The 17764-nt window shown below is 45.8% G+C and overlaps 1 protein-coding gene across 1 annotated transcript in view; it reads right to left on the reverse strand.

Moving 5' to 3' along the window:
• Positions 1-17758, reverse strand: part of GGA3 (golgi associated, gamma adaptin ear containing, ARF binding protein 3) — a 23810-nt gene extending 6052 nt beyond the window's left edge. Inside the window, exons 1-13 of the mRNA XM_006018261.1 lie at positions 17738-17758; positions 11743-11827; positions 10940-11015; positions 9717-9815; positions 8669-8792; positions 6889-6992; positions 6206-6286; positions 4860-4997; positions 4009-4090; positions 3420-3536; positions 1751-2026; positions 932-999; positions 1-130 (exon numbers count right to left, since the gene is read on the reverse strand). The exon at positions 1-130 is cut by the window's left edge and continues 187 nt beyond it. Of these exons, the coding sequence (XP_006018323.1) occupies positions 1-130; positions 932-999; positions 1751-2026; positions 3420-3536; positions 4009-4090; positions 4860-4997; positions 6206-6286; positions 6889-6992; positions 8669-8792; positions 9717-9800 (1204 nt within the window). The 5' untranslated portion in view covers positions 9801-9815; positions 10940-11015; positions 11743-11827; positions 17738-17758. The remainder of the gene's footprint in view (positions 131-931; positions 1000-1750; positions 2027-3419; positions 3537-4008; positions 4091-4859; positions 4998-6205; positions 6287-6888; positions 6993-8668; positions 8793-9716; positions 9816-10939; positions 11016-11742; positions 11828-17737) is intronic.
• Between the last annotated feature and the right edge of the window lie 6 nt (positions 17759-17764).

Below are 17764 nucleotides of genomic sequence, written 5' to 3' on the forward strand. Positions count from 1 at the left end.
AAGTGGAAGGCAGCGGTGCAGAAATTCCACATGCAGATTGCGACCCATGATGGAGAAGAGGGTTCCCTGCAGAGTTGCAGGCAACAGTCACCAGCTTTGGACTAAAGAAGTCCAGGTCCACCTGGTCGTTCTGCAACAGAAAGGACAAGTACATGCTGTCAGTCACTCCTTCATCACCACCATGATCTACAGGTATCACCATAACACGAGGAGACGTTTTACTCCTTTATGGAAGGATGGAGGAGAAGCTAGCATGGAAAAAGCAGAGTCTGTGGCATCTGTCTGGGCTATGTCCAGTTCGTAGCTTATCTGACAGGCTTCCATGCTGTGCTGGATAGGGTATTACTACTGGACAGTAAGGAAGGGTCACAAGCTAAGGTAGCAACCTTTATCATAAACATTTAGGCTGGTCTCTCTCAGGAAAGTTGCCCATCAGAGCAAAGACACTCTTAGGAGCCAAATCAGAACCCTGGCCAATGCATTTTAATACTGCAACAACTGGAGGGTTACAGCAACAGCTGCATCCCTACAGGATAGACTCCTTTGCCTTTGGTCTTGGAGGGCATTCAGTCCAGACTATAGTTTTCACCCTGTATACAGAGAGTGCCCTCTTGTTTTTATTTAATTAAACTCCTCTCCTGAGTTTTCATATCAGGCTTCGTTCAGGTACAATTGGAAAGCAGCACATACAAAGAAGGGAAATGAAAGCTCAGGTATCTGTTCTGTCCAGAATGAGACAGATCGGTTAAATAGGGCCAAAGACAAGAGACAGGCCCCTCTGGTCTGGAACAGCTATTCTTTCCAGCTGGTAACTGTGCTTAGCCACTCCTGATAGGATATGGGCAAAAGCACCATTACTGCAGCAGGGAAAGCCCTCAGAAACTTTGGCAGTATCACTCTCTGGAGGTAAACCCCATCTCTCCCTTCATACCTGGAACACGTTCCACTGATTGTTATCAGTTGACTCCTTCACTGCTGTAGGGGCTGGGTCATTCAGGCCTGAATGCAAAAGAAAAGATTTGGAAACTGGAGGAAGAACATACAAAATCTTTTACCGTTCACCCTAAGAAGCAATCAGAGGTCAAGTCAGATGTCACCCCCTCCTCATCCCATACCGGGGGTCTGACTATGATCAAACCATTTAATTCCTCTCAAAGCAGTCTGAAAGCGTGATGAAGAAAACATCCGTGTGGCATGCCAATGATCCTGAGAGCACTGGACCAAGAGCAGCAGGTATTCAGATGTGTTCTGGGAAAGTTGGAGAGCTTCTGCAAGCTGTACGTCTAAGATACTCCACTGTTGTACTGACACATGCCCTGCTAGTTAAATGTCAGTGCTTCCCAGGTAGCTACTCTGCAACTCATCTAATGCACCTGCCTCCTAGCCACAGTACTGATGCTATTTTAATCCTGAAGGTTGTGGTGAACTGCAGGGGAGGTTTTCCAATGTGGACAAGCACTTGTGGGGTTTAGATAGAGGCTCTTTGTGTCCTTTCTAACCTATGTCTGAATGCAAGAGAAGCCTCCAAAAAAGGAACACTGACCTACTTCTTAATTTTTATTAGACCATTTGGTGGAGAAAGTTCCCTAGATGTCCCTTGCACAGAGACCTGAGGACATCCAGGAAGGACCAGACCAAGAGAGAAGGAAGAAGAGATAGTGCTGGTGATGTATGGACAAACCAATACTCCCAGATTGAGCACTAACCTCTATAACACCCTATCCCCAGAGGGTATATCCTCAACTCTTACCTAAGCAAAGCAGCTCCTCATCCAGCAAGGAGAGAGAATTAGCTGTATTGCTCTGCTGAGCAGGAGCCATCTCAGCTTGGCTGGAGGAGCGGCTCCGCGAGTGACCAAATGTCTGGGGAGGAGGAGGGAGGATGGGGATTTCTGACGAGGCTGGCACTGGTGCTAGCGTTGGGGCTGGTGTCAGTGTTGCGGATGGCATCGGTGGTGGCGGGGTGCTGGTAACGTCCAATCCAGCAAGGTCAATGAGGGCGTTGAGATTACTGGCAGGATCGCTCCCTGCAGCAAATATAGGAGGAAATGTTACAATAGGGAATGTACAGCAGGAGGCTTTGAACAGCATGGACAAAGAACAGAGGGTACAAACATCAGAAAAATGCTTCCCTACTAATTACAGCTTGTGTGGCTCTTTGAAAAAGAGGAAACCTATATACTGTCCTTGAAATGTAGCTGTTTAACTACTACTGAGCGAGGCACAGTTAAGGACCTTCTGTATAAAAAGAGAAGCCCAGTTCAGTCACTGCTCACTCCATAGTACGTGCTGTCTACAGTGTAAGCAAGCAGTTCCTTTTGTCTGTTCAGCCCAGGCTAAAATCCACAAGACCCTGTGCAGTGACACAGTAATACTGGCTGTTAGTTAATCCAGGAACAGAAGAACCACACAGAAATCTAGGGCCTGCATCCAAGATCCTCTTCACATTAATCACAACCAAACCTTTGTCATAGGGAATACATAGCGCATTGCACTGTATCATGATTAGTGTGTAATTATGTTGCACTTCCTCGAGCTGCTCATCCAAGAATTTTAGAACGATTCACAAGCAGCAGTTATGGCTCGCAGAAGCCCTGTCAGGTTGATACTGTAGGCTTCATTTTTTTGATGTAGAAACTGAGGCACTGAGTAAGTGACTTACCTATGTTCAAACCACCTGTGGCAGAGCCAAGAACAGACCCCTCAGTTCCCTGCTCCAATCCCTTAGATCCTTCCCTCTTAAGAAAATGTTATCTGTTGCCACTAAACTGTTCATGTAGCTGGGAGTGCTGATTGCCACCCCCGGACCCTCCAGATCTGCAGGCTGGAGCAGCTGTGGTGGGTATATACTGAAGGCACAGCATAGGTCTTCACTCGGGTAGCACTGAAGACCTGGAATGCATCCAGGGGCCTGCTGCCAATGGCTAAGTCCATCAGCCATCCAGGGACCCTGAATTCTGTGGCAGGCTCACACCCCGCAAATTCTGGTAGCCTGCTGGACTACCAGTGAGCTGGCTGGAACAGTTCCACAGGCCAAATGCAGCCCACGAGCTGTATGTTTGACACCCCCGATCTAACTAAAAAGCAGTACCTCACATCAGCAGTCTAGACAGGAAAGCTCAGCTCAGGTACAGGTCCGCTTAGCCAGACTGTTACACAAGACTTCATTATTAAACAGCAGCCAGTGGGAAACTGCAGTCTCCCAGATAAGAGTGTTATCACCAGTGGCCAGAACTGTAACTTCAACTGAGTATCCACAAGCGGCTTTTGTTCTGTCAAAAATGACTAAGCAGCTTGTGGCCAGAAGAGTTGATAATACTATTCTTTTACTGCAACGAGTTGGACATTTTCCTAGGAGGACATTCAAAATTTCAGGATTTGAAACAAAGCAAAAAAGAGATGGCTTCCATGCAGCGCTACCTTCTGTTGAAGATGTTGCTGGGATATCTACTTCACCATTGATGACTTGCCCTTCAATTATTTTTTTATAGGAATTTATTACCCGGGATAAGTTGTCGCTGGCCTGTAGAATGTCCCCTACATGCAAGAGAGGAAAGAACTGCATCAGGAACTTGGTCACTTTGCTCTCACCACTACACTGAACTCTCAAAAGTCAATAACAATCAACAATCTATTATTTAGACTGCAAGTTCTTTGGGGCAGGAACTTGATGTCTGCATCACGCCTAGCATAGAGCCCTTGATGGGTCTTTCAGACTGGTAAGTTTCCCACAGCAAACAACTATTCTTCCCCAGAGGCAGCACTCGCCTCGCTTATTATTTATAGATTTTTCATGCAACTACCTTGTCAGGTCCTTGCTCTAATACAGACATTAAGTTTAAGGGGCAAGGATCTTGTATGTGGTTTACCTGCTAAGGGTCAAGCACATCTACAGCGGCATAGAGAGCCCTCTCACTGTGCCCCTGCATGGCTGCTTATCACAGCAACCCTACTGCAGTCTATAAACCATTTAACCCCTCAGCCATAAAAGGGAAGATGGCTGCTTTACCCAAGCTGCTGTCATTATCCTCCGTCTCACTGGCCAGTTTGAATAAAGTTCGTCTTTTGGTCTCGCACCTTTCATAGAGCTCCTGGGAAAAGAGATGGGGAGAAATTGAAAAGGGCTCATCAGCCAAAAGACATCAAGAACAGCAAATCCAGTCAGTCCACATGATTCACTTGCACAGAAGTCCCAGTACAAAAGGAGACCCAGAGTCACCCCTCAATGTGATGCTGTGCCAATACGGCAACCAAGTTCCCCTTTACTCAGCCCTGTGGGAAGACTAGTAAGTATTTTAAATGTGTGTGTCCAGCCATATAGATCCTCTTGAGGATTAATTAAGGGACTGAACTGTTCATTGATGTCTGTTTTGGTTACTACTGACTTGGTGCTCTCCCCATCAGATAAAAGGTCTAAAAGTTCTCTCTTTGAAAGGATGGCAACCTGTATTGATTGGATCAAAGCCTTTGTACACTGGAACAGTCATGTTATCTACTAGAGGTAGCACATCTAATGAGACTGGGAAGTAGAAGACAAAGCTTCCTGATTCTGCTACTGGCCCAGCACAATCTCAGCAAGTTCAATAATCCTGCTGCGTTTCCTTTCCGGCACTCGTGAAACGTAGTTAATACCTGCTGTCCTTGTAAGGATCTTACAGTCCTTTGGATGAAAAGGAGCCAATGGACAATGCTTTCATCTCCTGCCAACTGTTCCCACAGATAACTCCCAATTTGTTCACTGGTCTCCAAGCACTGATCGCTTTGTTCTGTGTTACTTGCTGTTGGCTCAAAGGTTAAGTTAAATAAAGTTTGTAAGAAGAAAATGCTAAAGGGCTCCTATGAAAACAGAAAAACTTGTACCTTCATGAGCTCCCTGTCAGCCTCTGACGAGTCCTCTTTGCTGTAGTGAACAAGCATCTCATTTAGGAGCTTCACATTGTTATTCACCTCCTCAAGGGTGTGAATGCGTTTTGTCACCTTCTGAATGCGGGCCTCATCCTTCAGGGTTTAAAATAAAGAGAGACAAGTGAGTCTTCCCTATGGTCCCATAATAGCTTACCAGCAGCTGTGACTCACGTGAAACAAAATACCGATCAGTATTTGAAACAGAACCGACAGGAATGGGATTTTTCCATTTCATGGGAAATTCCACTACTATGGGGGGTTGGGGTTTTTTTTTAGTTCTGAACTGCAGCAAATGCAAAAGTCAGAATTTCTCAGGAAACACAATTAAAAACAGAATCTGGTTTGATAATGTAACTGTGTTTTATGCCAATGTTGACACCTTAAAAGTTGCATGTTGTGTACTATAAGGGTGAACAGGTAACCCTAGGGAAGAGTCTGGGTCCCCGCCAACCTGCTTAAGCCATTCTGTCCCCAAAGCTTCAAACACAGACAAGCAGTTGGTTTAACTCAGAGGCCAGCCCTGCCAGCCAGATCAGGTCCACAGATACTTCCTTCCCCCTCCCAGCATGCTGGATACAGCACCTGCTCCAACTGAGCACACGGCACCCCTCCAGCCAGTCCAGGCAGGTTCATTGTGCAGCATGAAGCCCAGACTGGCTGAAGCAAACACTGTGTGGCACAGTACTGGACTGGGTAGAGCAGGCATTGGATCCACTATGTAAGAGACCCACAAACCCCCTCCCCCCAGCCCACGCTGGATCCAGTGCTTACTCTAGCCGGTCCAGGGCTGTGCTGCATGTGGTGCCTGCCCTAGACCATCTAGAGCAGATGCCACATGAAGCATATGTTCCAGACTGGATGATGCAGCATAGCCCTGAACCAACCCGGGCAGGCACTATATCTGACACATGGGAGAGGTCCTGGGCTGGCCCTGTGTGGGGGTTACATGCAAGGCGGGTCTCAGAGCATGCGGTGCGTGTCCCAGGCCCTGTGTCTGTTGTGTGTGGTGCGTGGGCCAACTGGCAAACCAGGGCAGCAGAGGCTGGATGATGTGGCTCCACAGACTGGATTCAGCTTGTGGGCTGTATCTTTGACATAACTAATTTAACTGATGAAGGCACTAGCACAATATTAATGAATACTGAAAGATTACATCCAACTACTCTGCCATTTGCGAGTCACTACAGCTACATACCTAGGTACCATCTGAGTGTCAAAGTGTTTAAAATTATAAAACAAGACCTTAATAAAGCCCCTCCTTACAGAGCTTTATCAGTAAATAAACAAACAGATCTCCTCACCTCTTTTACCATGGATTTAATAAGCTTGTTGGCCTCTTGTAAGTCATCTGGGTTTTTACTTTTCAATAGTTTGGCTAAAAGCTGGAAGAAGGAAAGAGAAGAGAACGTTTAAGAAAGAGTGGTCCCTCAGCAGAGGCAAAGAGGTAGCAGCTCCCTGGGAGCAAAGGAAGCAGGTGACTAAACAAAAGCAGACAAAGCTCCATATTACAAAGCAGTTTGCTTTGCTTTACAAGCTACAGGGACTTCAGTGGAAGTCCTTTAGGGGCCTATTTTGTTTTGGGTTAAGTCACCAGCATTTCCCTCCCAAACAGTTTAAATGCACTGAAACCCTGGAGACCTTCGATGTTAGTCAAGAATGAATCCCAAAATATTAGACCCTAAAGATAGTAAACAGCCTTCTCTCCCCTCTAAATGGTTATCCCACTCCTGTTCTAACTACAAATGGCTAGGGAATAACAATATGACATGACATCTCAATCAGGATTTTAAACAGTGTCTAAATTTGGGACAGGCCATAAGAAAGGGAACTAGCAATAAGAATCAAACCTATGGCCCATGTGAAATGAGGGCTGACCTACCAGAAAATCAGTGCTGTCAGTGGTCTTCCTCCTAATCTCACTCCAAGTGTGTGCTATGCAATAATATTTTGATTGTGGTAATTATGGTTCTAGCCTTCACTTTACCTTGGATTTCTCCTCATCGTCAAATACAGGGTTTTTGGGGCGAGGTGGAGGAGAGGGAATCAGGGTTCTATCCGCAGGGATTACAGGGTCAAACATAACAATACCTGAAAGAAGAGAGAGGGGAACCAAAGTAGGTTGGTACGTGTAGCCTGGAGTCTAAGGAAATATGCAGTTGAGTTAAATGAACTATGGTTACAGCAGGATATTTAGGTGAGAATTAAAACAACAGCAAAATCTCTCTGCATGTTGTTTGCTGAACTGAGAAAAGCTGTCATTAGAGAACATCCAACACTCTGGGACTTGGGCTGCCACATCCTTACATTTCTATGGGAACCCAATACAATTAATTATTATTTGGTCTTTCTTTTTTCACTTTGGCCAAGAAACCTCACTGTAAGGTCCCAGTCATCCTACTTAGTGCAAGCTCAAGGCCACGAGTGTAAGAGTAGCAGAAGACAGAAACAGAACAATATTGCAGAGATGGAGGTAGACAGAAGTCTGGTTTCATAACTGGTTCTTACTACAAAATCCCTAGTTTGATACTCTATCCAAATAGGTTGCCAAAAGCAGGGTTTTTTAATGCTTAACCTAAAGCATGTTACGCCTGCCTTCTCTAGATAAGAAAGTCATACCAGTTTAATGAAAAGTGTGGTGTTAAAGTGACTTAGTTAAAACAATGCCAAAAGCTGTGAGCACACTCTTATTCAAAGTTAAGCTGAGACTGATGAGGATAAATGACACCAAGATAAACCACTCAAACTAAAATAAAGGCATCTAAGCAGAAGTTTCGAAACTGACCTAAAACCCATTTAAATTTAACCATGATACCTTTCCCCTGCAGACAAGGCCTTTTACAATTCTCCCTTGTTCTACCATCTAACTGAATCTCCAATGCATCAAGATATCCGAAGGCTGCTTTCCAGAACGTCCCCCGCTATGTGAGAGTCCTACCTAAAAGCACTGGGTGGAGAGTGTGGCAGAAATGCCCCCGTCACAGCGGGGATCTCCCACCTTGTCTGCAAACAAAAGCCTGGCGAGGCGATGCTCTGGTCACCTGGGCAGCGGGGGGGAAGACCCGGCCCTGCGCACGGGCCCAGGTAGCCAGGGATGCCATGCAGATTGGTCGGTTTGTAATCACCGCATGCTGCAAGAGTGCCCTGCCTCCAGAGGAAACAGCAACCACCTCTGGATGATGCGAGTGAGTAACCTACTAGGGATCCGATTAGATATTTAGCTTCAGTATCTCAGATGCGTGTTTAAACGGCTACCTCAGCCACCCTGGTTTGCTCTATGGGATTCCTTTGATATTCCTGTAATATTTCTATGATATTGCTCTACCTTTTACCCTATTCCTGCCCTACCCCTGTAATCAATAAAGTTCTCCTTTGTGACCGGTGTGGAGACTTATTGAGGGGTGGGTCTAAATTATGCCAAGGAGGCCCCTTAGGTCGGTGGACTAAGAGAGGCTTCCTAATAAGCCCCTGACTTGGGGAAGTGCCCCAAGTGCTTGTATTGGGTCTAGTACCCATTGGACGATCAGGCCTGTGTTTTCCAAGGTGCGCAGAGCCAGAAGTGAGTCCAGAGCCTTGGATGGTGGCAGCGGGACCCCCAGGCTAGCGGGTGTGCTCCAGGGAAGGGTCGGCCGGACAGGAGGCACCCTAAGGGAGGCACTCAGAGCCTGGAAGGTGGTCGGGCGCAGGTAGGTGGGCAGCTCAATGCAGGAGCACCCCCTACTGGCCCGCCACAGAGAGAAACACATGAAGGACACGCTGTTTCTCACCTTGTCTCTTCAGCATGTAGTAGGCATCTTTAATCTTGGATTCCTCTGGCAGTGCCACTGTCCAGCTATACAGCAGCTCAATGACTTTAGTCTTCACCTTCTCAGAGACTCTGTCTCCTAGGTACTGCAAGGAAAAGTAAAGAAGTGACTCACTCACTTTCTTTTTCCTTAAAAAAAAACCAAAACAAACAGCACTGAATTCAGGAATTCACTAGAACTCAATAAAATCTATTTTCATGTGAGATGGGAGGATGAATACACCAGGCAGCCTCCCTGTACTGATCTGGGGGACAGTCCCACAGACCACGTAACCAGGAATATCTATTAGGACATTCAGAAGTGATGCATAATACAACTCGCCACAAAAAAGTCTTAGCACCTTTACAAATAAGTCACATACTTTTCCACAATAAAATATCATCCTGTCCCCACTTCTTGCAACCATTGCACAAGAGCTAAACGTCACCCACTGGGCCTAGTTCTCCTCTCACTGAACTGAACAGGAACTGTGTCAATGACCTTTTTCAGTCTCTGTCAGTTGTTTTAGCCATATGAAAATAATGGTAACAGTAATATTTTCCACTGATATCAACTTTCACCAAAGAATCTCAAATGTTAATCAATACTCCTATAAGAAGTCTACTGATTATCCCCTTCCCAAACTAGCAAAGAGAGGTTAGGAGACCTTCCCAAGGTCACATATCAGTGGCAGAGCCTCAAGAGAATCCAGGAGTCCCAACTCCTAGCTTCTTGCTCTAACCATGGACCCACACTTCCTCCCTGGATGATGATCACGTCCAAATAAAACAAGTAACACAAGGCCCAGAAAATCTTTGAGCCACTTGATAGACAGCAACAAAGCTCAGTGTGGAAATAGTACTAGGAATAAAACTGCTGCTCGCTGAGAGAGCTATTAATCAGAGTACAAAAACCCAGCTAACAAGAGCCTAGCACAAAGACAGCCAGACAGAGCATTATGCTTTTTTAGGAACCGTCTGTCTCCCAAACAGAGAGTTACAGTGATAAGAAAAGCAGCTACAAGACTAACCTTTGGAGACACAACTTTGATTAACTCGTTTAGAAAACGAAACTTCCCTACTTCATTATGAAATCTTCTCCCGCAGTTCTTCATACAAGCTTCCAACACCTGTGTTCAAGCAATAGAAACATGAGGTGAAGTCAACACCCATCAAACCCATAAAAATCACATAGCAATTTTCTGTGACTGGAAGAGGTGAGGGTTACAACTCACAGGGACAGAGTAATTCACTCAAGAATATACGGCTTGAACTCCACTTCTTCAAATGTGAAATGGTATCAAGACATGTAGCTCCTCAATTGTGACCTAGCACTTGGGTTACATCTACAGAGGAAACTGTCCGTGTTTGGTTTCCTCAAGTACATTGCACTGCTCCATGTGGGATTCTTCCTATGCCAGAGGTAGTGCAGTTTGTCTGCACAGTGCTGTGAACAGGCTCATTGGCATTCAGCAGTACTAATTAGACCACCTAAAGGCCATGTTGATGCGACTACTTTGCTTCTAATTTAAGCAACAGCCCACTCAAAGCAGCGCAGAATGCTCGAGGACTCTGTTCTAGAGCGGTGTTTCTCAACTCATGGGTCACAACCCAAAAGTGGGTCGCAAAATATATAAAAGGGTTGCAAACAAACTTTAAAAATGGATTCTCCTTTAAAGGAGAAAAACACAGGAAACTGGCTTTTCCCTTGCAGGCTGGCAGAGTTCCAGCCTGCAAGGGGCTGCTTGCCCGCCCACCCTACACACTAGGGGGCTGGAGACTGGGGGCAGTGGGTCACGAGTGAGGGGCACTGGGTTGGGACTGGCCATCGATGTTTACAAATGGGTCCTGGTCCAAAAAAAAAAAAAAAAGGTTGAGAACCACTGCACTAGAGCATGGCAAGCTTACCGGGCAGTAATGACCACAAGAAACTTAGCTATCTCCTGAGCAGGGTTAGCAGAGGTGGAAAAAGAAGGCCTGAAGATAAACTAAAGGACTTGGAGTGAAACCACATTATTTCTAGCTTCACTGTAGTTCAGGGGCGGGCAATTATTTTGGGCAGAGGGCTGCTTACTGAATTTTAGCAAGCCATTGAGGGCTACATGACAGGCAGCCCAGGGCAGATAAATATTCATTTTCTAAATTTTTTTAGGGGCCCCGCAGGCTGGTTAGAATGGCCTGGCGGGCCACATCTGGCTAACACACTAGCTAACTAGTGACTTGGGATCAGAGAGAGAAGGTAAAGACTACCTACTGTCAAGGCCTGGACTGCTTCCCATTCCTGGGGCGACTGGATTTTATGAGCCAGTAGTCTCACAGCTATCTGTGGACTGAAACAAATCAAAGTGCAATGTTACAAACAAAACAGACAGAGATGGTTTTAGGAACACTTAGATATCACAAAAGTAGAAAGAAATGCCCCACAGCTCTTCTCCAGCATCACACCTTCAAAGTACTTGGCAAAAATTAACAAAAATGCCAGAGAGCTTACACACGCGTAGAGAGGCACACGGACTTGTAGATACGGCATGGTACTAGGAGCCAGGAAGTGGAGTGCTAATCTTTTCATTAATTTGCCCTGTAATCTTGAGCAAGTTGCTTAACTTTCGAGTGGCTCATTTCCTCCACCTGGGGCAGAATAACCCTCCTTCCTTCCCAGGAGGGCCATGACTTAACTTTAGTTCATTAGCTGAAGTTTATAAAACTGTTTAAAGCTGTAACACCCCAAGTGCTCAGAATTATTATTCCCATTTTACAGACCAAGAAACTGAGGCAAAGAGCAGTGAGGTTAGATCCCCAAGGCTAAAAAAGCAGTTGGTGTCAAGAGACAGATTTAGATCTCTGTGTCCCAAGTCCTGTGCTTAGACCATGCTGCTTTTCACTGAAAAGACAGACATTTTGCTATATCCTTCCACACGACCCAGATTTTTTTCATGTTCATATTGTAACATGAGCATATTTAGAAATGCGAAACATCAGTAACCAAAGGACACAGATATTTGTCTCAGCTAAGTGTGTAAAACCATTACATTTTGTCTGACCGACTAAAACACATACCCTTCAAGCTCTTTGTTGATCTGGTCACAGAACCCAATGATGTATTCCCAGTCTTCTTGCCTGTTAGATGGGTTGGTGGCTTTATCTTCATAAAAAAAAAGAGAATATTATATTACCAAAAAACCTGAAGCAGCAGAACAAAAGGCCTTGTATTTCCATGGAGAAGCACCTAGCATCCACTGCCACCCATAAGCATGGAGAAGCAACTTCACAGTTTGCATCCCTAAATATCCATGAGTGCCCAGCTGGGATGGGGCAAGTCAGGTCAGAACAGAGCAAAGCATCTACCATGGCTCACTGCATTCCAGGCCCTGGCTATCAAATCTCAAGTGCTTATAGACACTGCATTTTCATAATGAAGATGAGAGAATGAAGCAAAGGGAGCTTATATAATCTCCCTCCAGTTAGCAGGGTTTGAAATATCTCTTTTCTATTTGCCCATCTGGTATTAAACTACTCAGGGCCAAAGCTCTCAGACCTGCTGCAAGTGAAAATCCCCTTTGTAAACACTGCGAGTTTTGCACGCAAATACCAAAGGATCCAGCTGAATACAGTATGCAAGTCCTTTGGTTCTGACGCCCATTTTCTGGAGTGGCATCAGACTTGTTAGATGCCTTTGCATTTCACATAGGTAATGAAAATTACAATCCATTAGGGCAAGCTCTTGCTTTCAGACACGTCCTTGAAGCAGATCGCAGCACACTGATACTATCAAGGTCTATTTTTGTTATGAATTTATCTGCTCCAGAGAGATCAGCTCAGATGGAGCGCTGGATTCTCAGTTGCTAAGGCTTCTACTTAGACCTAATTTTCCAGTACAGCACACCAAATAATACAATAGAAATGTGTTTGTTGTAAGTGCAGCAACAACATGCTGCACCGTTGCACTACTAAAAAAAAGAGGTGGGGGGTGGAAATCCCACAAAACACCAATGAATAAGTTAGCGATAACAGGAATCAATACCAAAGGAAAGCAAAACCAGTTGAAATACAGCAGTCAGGACAGTGAAAATGTGTAGTCTTAGAGGCAAATGCATAAAACAATGAGCTTAAGTGCACTCTGCATCTCAAGGTCAGCCTTAAAATGCATCTTTCCACCTTCCTGTTGGCAGATAAATACAGCAGTTGTCAGATTACTGCACCAAAACCTGTTCTAAAATACACCCTGATCCTTTTACTGTGATATTCCTTCATTGTTTGCTTGGCTTTTCTTCCTCCCCAGAAAACCATGCCTAAAGTAATCCCATAGGCCTTGAGTTGGGTTTACAAGTAATTTTGTTCCTGGTGGTTCCCCGTGTTCCTGCATATGACAACTGACTTCTGTAGATCTCTGGGCAACCAGGAGGTTATAATGCAGGGCTACCTGGAGGACCTCTACCTTGGTATTTAAATGACCAAGTTATACCCTAAATTAAAGAAGTTTAATGGCAACTGAATATAAATGCCATCATTCCACTGCCAGATACTTCTTAAAACACGTGGCACTACACCTCTTAAAACATGTGGCACTTAAACCTTATTACCTCACTTTTGGCTGCTAAACACCTGAGATATGAAAAATAGGCTTACAAGAGTCTAAATTATTGTCAAGCAAGTGAAGCAGCCTCTTATATTATTCAATGCTCCACAAAATCCACACACTGCTAACACCTCCATCTTTGCTGCTTTTGTACGCGCTGCTGGCTTCAGTACTACAGAGCAGTACAGCTGGGACTGCTGGCATTTGTTTTCTTTCATCAGAGATGCTCTATTATTACAAAACAGCAAATGACTTTCAACACAATAAGTGTTTGGTTGGCTGCACATTCTGAATCCAGGAAATAAATCTGGTCTGGACAATAAAACACAATTGACATTTTCAGGGCAATCGCTGATTTCAAAGTCGTTTTTTTAATTTCAATATTTCCTCCCAGCATTTTTTGGAACTTCAGAAGGCTCCGTTTGGGCTTAGATCTCTCTCACAAACCTGAATGCTTCATACTCGAAGCTCTCACAGGATGATAATGTGTTGCATATGAACAGAGACATTATTAGAAAGAGATTACATTCCAAATAAGGAAATCCCTGCTTTCTAATAGTGAGACCATTTCTGTCTGTTAGCGTCTATGAAACTGGACAACATGCTCTGTCCCTCAGAGGTTCTATTCTTGGCTGCGGACGCTACAAGTCTGTCTCCATTGCTTAATGCAGTGCCCTGTAGAGAGAGACCCAAGCTAGAGTGGGTACTGGAAGCAGGACAGTTACGCTAGTCAGCCCTCCACCTGTCCAGGCTTCCCAGCAGGGTAAATTAGCCCGGGCTAATGTGGCTATACTGTTTGCAGTTCCTGAGCTCATTTGTTTAGAGCCAATTCAAGTATTTCTACAGGTCACTGCATTGTGCCACAGACCTACCACACAGTCCACTATTGATGTACGGAGTAGACCAGATGTAAGCAGCAGCAGAACAAGTTTCCCCACACTAGCCCTTTAATGTGCTTCAACTGTTCCGTGGAAGATTACTGCTAGGGAGGAATGTTCTACTCAGCGATGTATTCAATCCTCAGGTTCCCTCTTGAAACTGCCAATAAGGGCCCGGTTAGCACCCAGCTGGAGTTATGTTTCATGAGGACACCTGGCCCCTAGGATCTGACCAGTGGTGCTCAACTCAAGGCCCAAAGAGCTGCCTCCCCCACAGGTCTGGATGACATGGCCTTGTATGCTAAATTGCACCAACACACAGGATTGCTCTGTGGCCTTATCTGGTCAGGCTGGAAGGCTGGACTGCACCTGTGGACTGACTCTGCATGTGATCCAGTGAGGGATCCAGTCTGCAGACTGGCCCTACAGCACACACACAGCCTGTGGGGCCAGAGAGATTAAACACCAGTGAGTCAAACTACAACTTAACAACTGATTTCTGAACAGCACTCATTAGATTTGAACCAGCAACCTAGACACAAGGGGCCACATCACCACAATCCCATCATCATTCAGTCCCTTGGCTTTTGGATACTAAAACATTTGGGTCATATCTTATATTGTATCACAATACGGTCTCATATCTAATGTAGGTGTCTGCGCCACTCAGAATTCTTTTGTTCTTCCATATCCTTAAATACTAATGAGCCAACCCTGAGTTATACTCTGAGACATGAACCAACAGTGTTTATTTCACTTGTATAGCAATGCTTTGGAACTCTGTTAATGAGCTGCTCTCATGTGTTCTGCATTTCACTTCTTCATCGAAAGAGGAAGAAAAAAAAAAAATCACAAGCCAACATACTTGCAAAACACATTGAGGCCCAATACCAAAGTAAAGATTTGCATTGGGGATCCCCTGTTCCAACTATCTGGCATTCTGTATCCCAGGTAGAATAAGCAGAATCCTGACTGATAGATGAGGAAAACAGACAGATTTGGATTGCATGTTTGAACTCCTATACTCCTCCATTTTCTCTGATTATGAGCTCCTTTGGACAGTAACTGTTTTCTATGTATTCAATAGTGCATAGTACATCACAGAGATAATCGTAATATAGAAAAGCTACTTCGTGCACACGTCAGATTGAGGAACGCTAAGAAGAGGGTCCAGTTCTATGGAAGCAGCTGAGATTCATTTGCCAACCTCCCCTTCCATTTCAAACTTCATGGGTGGAAGACTGGCCGGCAGGCAGATAGAGGAAAAGCAGGGACACTTCTCTCTCATCTCAACAGCCAGAAATGGGACAGGAGAGAGGATGAAGGCATTTCATATACTGAAACACCTATCCTGCTGCAACATGGGGACACATGGATGTTATTACTCTGTGTGATTCCATCTGATGGCAGAGTGACACTGCAACTGCTGAAGGCTGAATACCAGACTCTATTAATCCCTAAAAACAAAAATCTTTTCCCCTGATGGAGACACTGGTCTACACAGCTTTGTTGTGGGGTCTGCTTCTCCCATCGGCAGGGACACAACAACTGCAATCCCAGGATTAGCAGCAGACCCAATCTTGTATCAAAAAGGTGAGTTATAAAAACAAATCTAAAAACATCAGGCAAGATTTCAGATTTCCCTGTCAGCCCACATGCATTTCTTCAGTAGCTTGTAGAAAGTACCACAGCTCAAATCACCATGTCAGTGATCAGGCATAAACACAAATTCTTAAAATTAGAAAGCAATATTCAAGTCTTAAATCCCATAGACAAAAATGTGCATTTTCCTTAAGGAATGAGGAACAGCTCAGATACTCAGCTATAGGGAAGACCTGTTATAGCTGCCTGCGATGGTCCATGGCAGTATTATTCCTTATAGTACATTTTCAAACCATTTGTCCTTGTCTAGCTTTAAGTGATGCATCAGCAGACTAAACGTCCCCCTGAACTTTCAGTCTTACCGGAAAAAATAAAAGCTAACTGGGAAGTCATTACTGTTGCTCAGCCTAAAATTTCCTTCACACTAGATATATTTTCATACATGAACTGCATTCAGTGAGTCAGGTTTCCGTAGGGAGAGAAACAGGGAGCATGTGGGTGTTCCTCTGCGTGTGTCACAGGCTTCAATTAATACCTTACCAGAGAGAGACTGACAAACTGGGAAAGAATTCAGAGGAGCAATCGAATGATCAGGGACCAGGTAGGGTGGACTTACAAGACAAAACACACAGCAAAAAGCACAGGTTGCCCAGCAAGAACTACAGGCTAGATCAGTGTTTCTCAACCCATGGGTCACAATGCAAAAGCAGGTCGCAAGAATATACGAAAGGCTCACGAACAAGCTTTAAAAATGGATCAATAAACTTTAAAAATCGATGCTCTTTTAAAGGAGAAAAATGTGGGAAACCACAGATTTTCCCTTGCAGGCTGGCAGAGAGCTCCAGCCTGCAAGGGGCTGCTTGGGGCTCCCCCACCCTACACACACACTGGGAGCTGGGGCCTGGGAGCAGCGAGTCAGGAGCGAGGGGTGCTGGATCGGGACTGGCCATTGACGTTTACAAATGGGTCCTGGCTCAAAAAAGGTTGAGAACCACCGGGCTAGACGATACACGTGTTCAGACAGCGCAAACACGAACGAAGAAAAATGACAGGGTTTAAGACGGATATGGAGGTACAACAAAGAGCAATAGATTTGATACTGGAAGCTCCTCTGTCCTATGCTTCTACGGTGCCAGATCCTGGCTGAGGCTACCGGGCGGTACGGTCATACACACAAGTGAACAACAGGAAAATCCAGGCGGCAGATGTATCAGTTTAGAGAGCAGCCTCCCTAGGGGAAGTGGGAAAGGCCGCATCAGTCACAACATTATTTAAGGACAAAGTGCCGCTTTCATTTATCCGCGTGGCTGTAGCACCTCAGACCCCGGGCCTCCACTGTGCTAGGAGCTGTACAAACACAGGGCAAAAAGCTGGTCCAACTGCACAAAACACGAGTAGACGTACATGGGGAAACACTTGGCACTGGCCGGGAGACGGACGAGCCAAGGTTTTTCCCTCATTTTAAGCTTCCTGGATTCTGACAAACAGGAGGCTCTCCCTCCCGCTCGAGCGGCGCAGCGGTTCTCCACCTGTGCTGGGCCCCTGGGGACCCCCCAGCTCTAAGCTGTTGTTTGATTTCTGACGACAGGAAGATACGAAGGCAGCGATTCTCACCCAGGGTGCCCCGCACCCGCCTTTTGGGGGGTGCGGCGGTGGGGGCCACGCAGTCCGCGCATGGCCAGGTTCACAGACGGGGAGATTTTGTGCAGACCGCGGGGAAAAGCTGGGGCGACAGTGCAGGAAAATGACATAGCAACACGGGGGGGGGTGACGACACAGCACATCAGAGCATGACGACACCGGCGATGACAGAACAGCACAGCATGCCGCAGTGGGTGACGCCACGGGGGTGACGTGAGGGTGACTCTGAAGCATGGAGCCGGCCTGTTTCGCGGGGGTGTCGCGCCCACCAGGGCCAGGCCCTCCTCACCCAGGCCCGGGGGCTGGGACCCCCTCAGACCCAGGCCGCGGCCGCCCCCAGGAGCCCAGTTCTGACTCAGCCACGATTCCAGGCTCTCGCCTT

Source organism: Alligator sinensis, unplaced genomic scaffold, assembly GCF_000455745.1.
Source record: "Alligator sinensis unplaced genomic scaffold, ASM45574v1 scaffold400_1, whole genome shotgun sequence".
NCBI lineage: Eukaryota > Metazoa > Chordata > Crocodylia > Alligatoridae > Alligator > Alligator sinensis.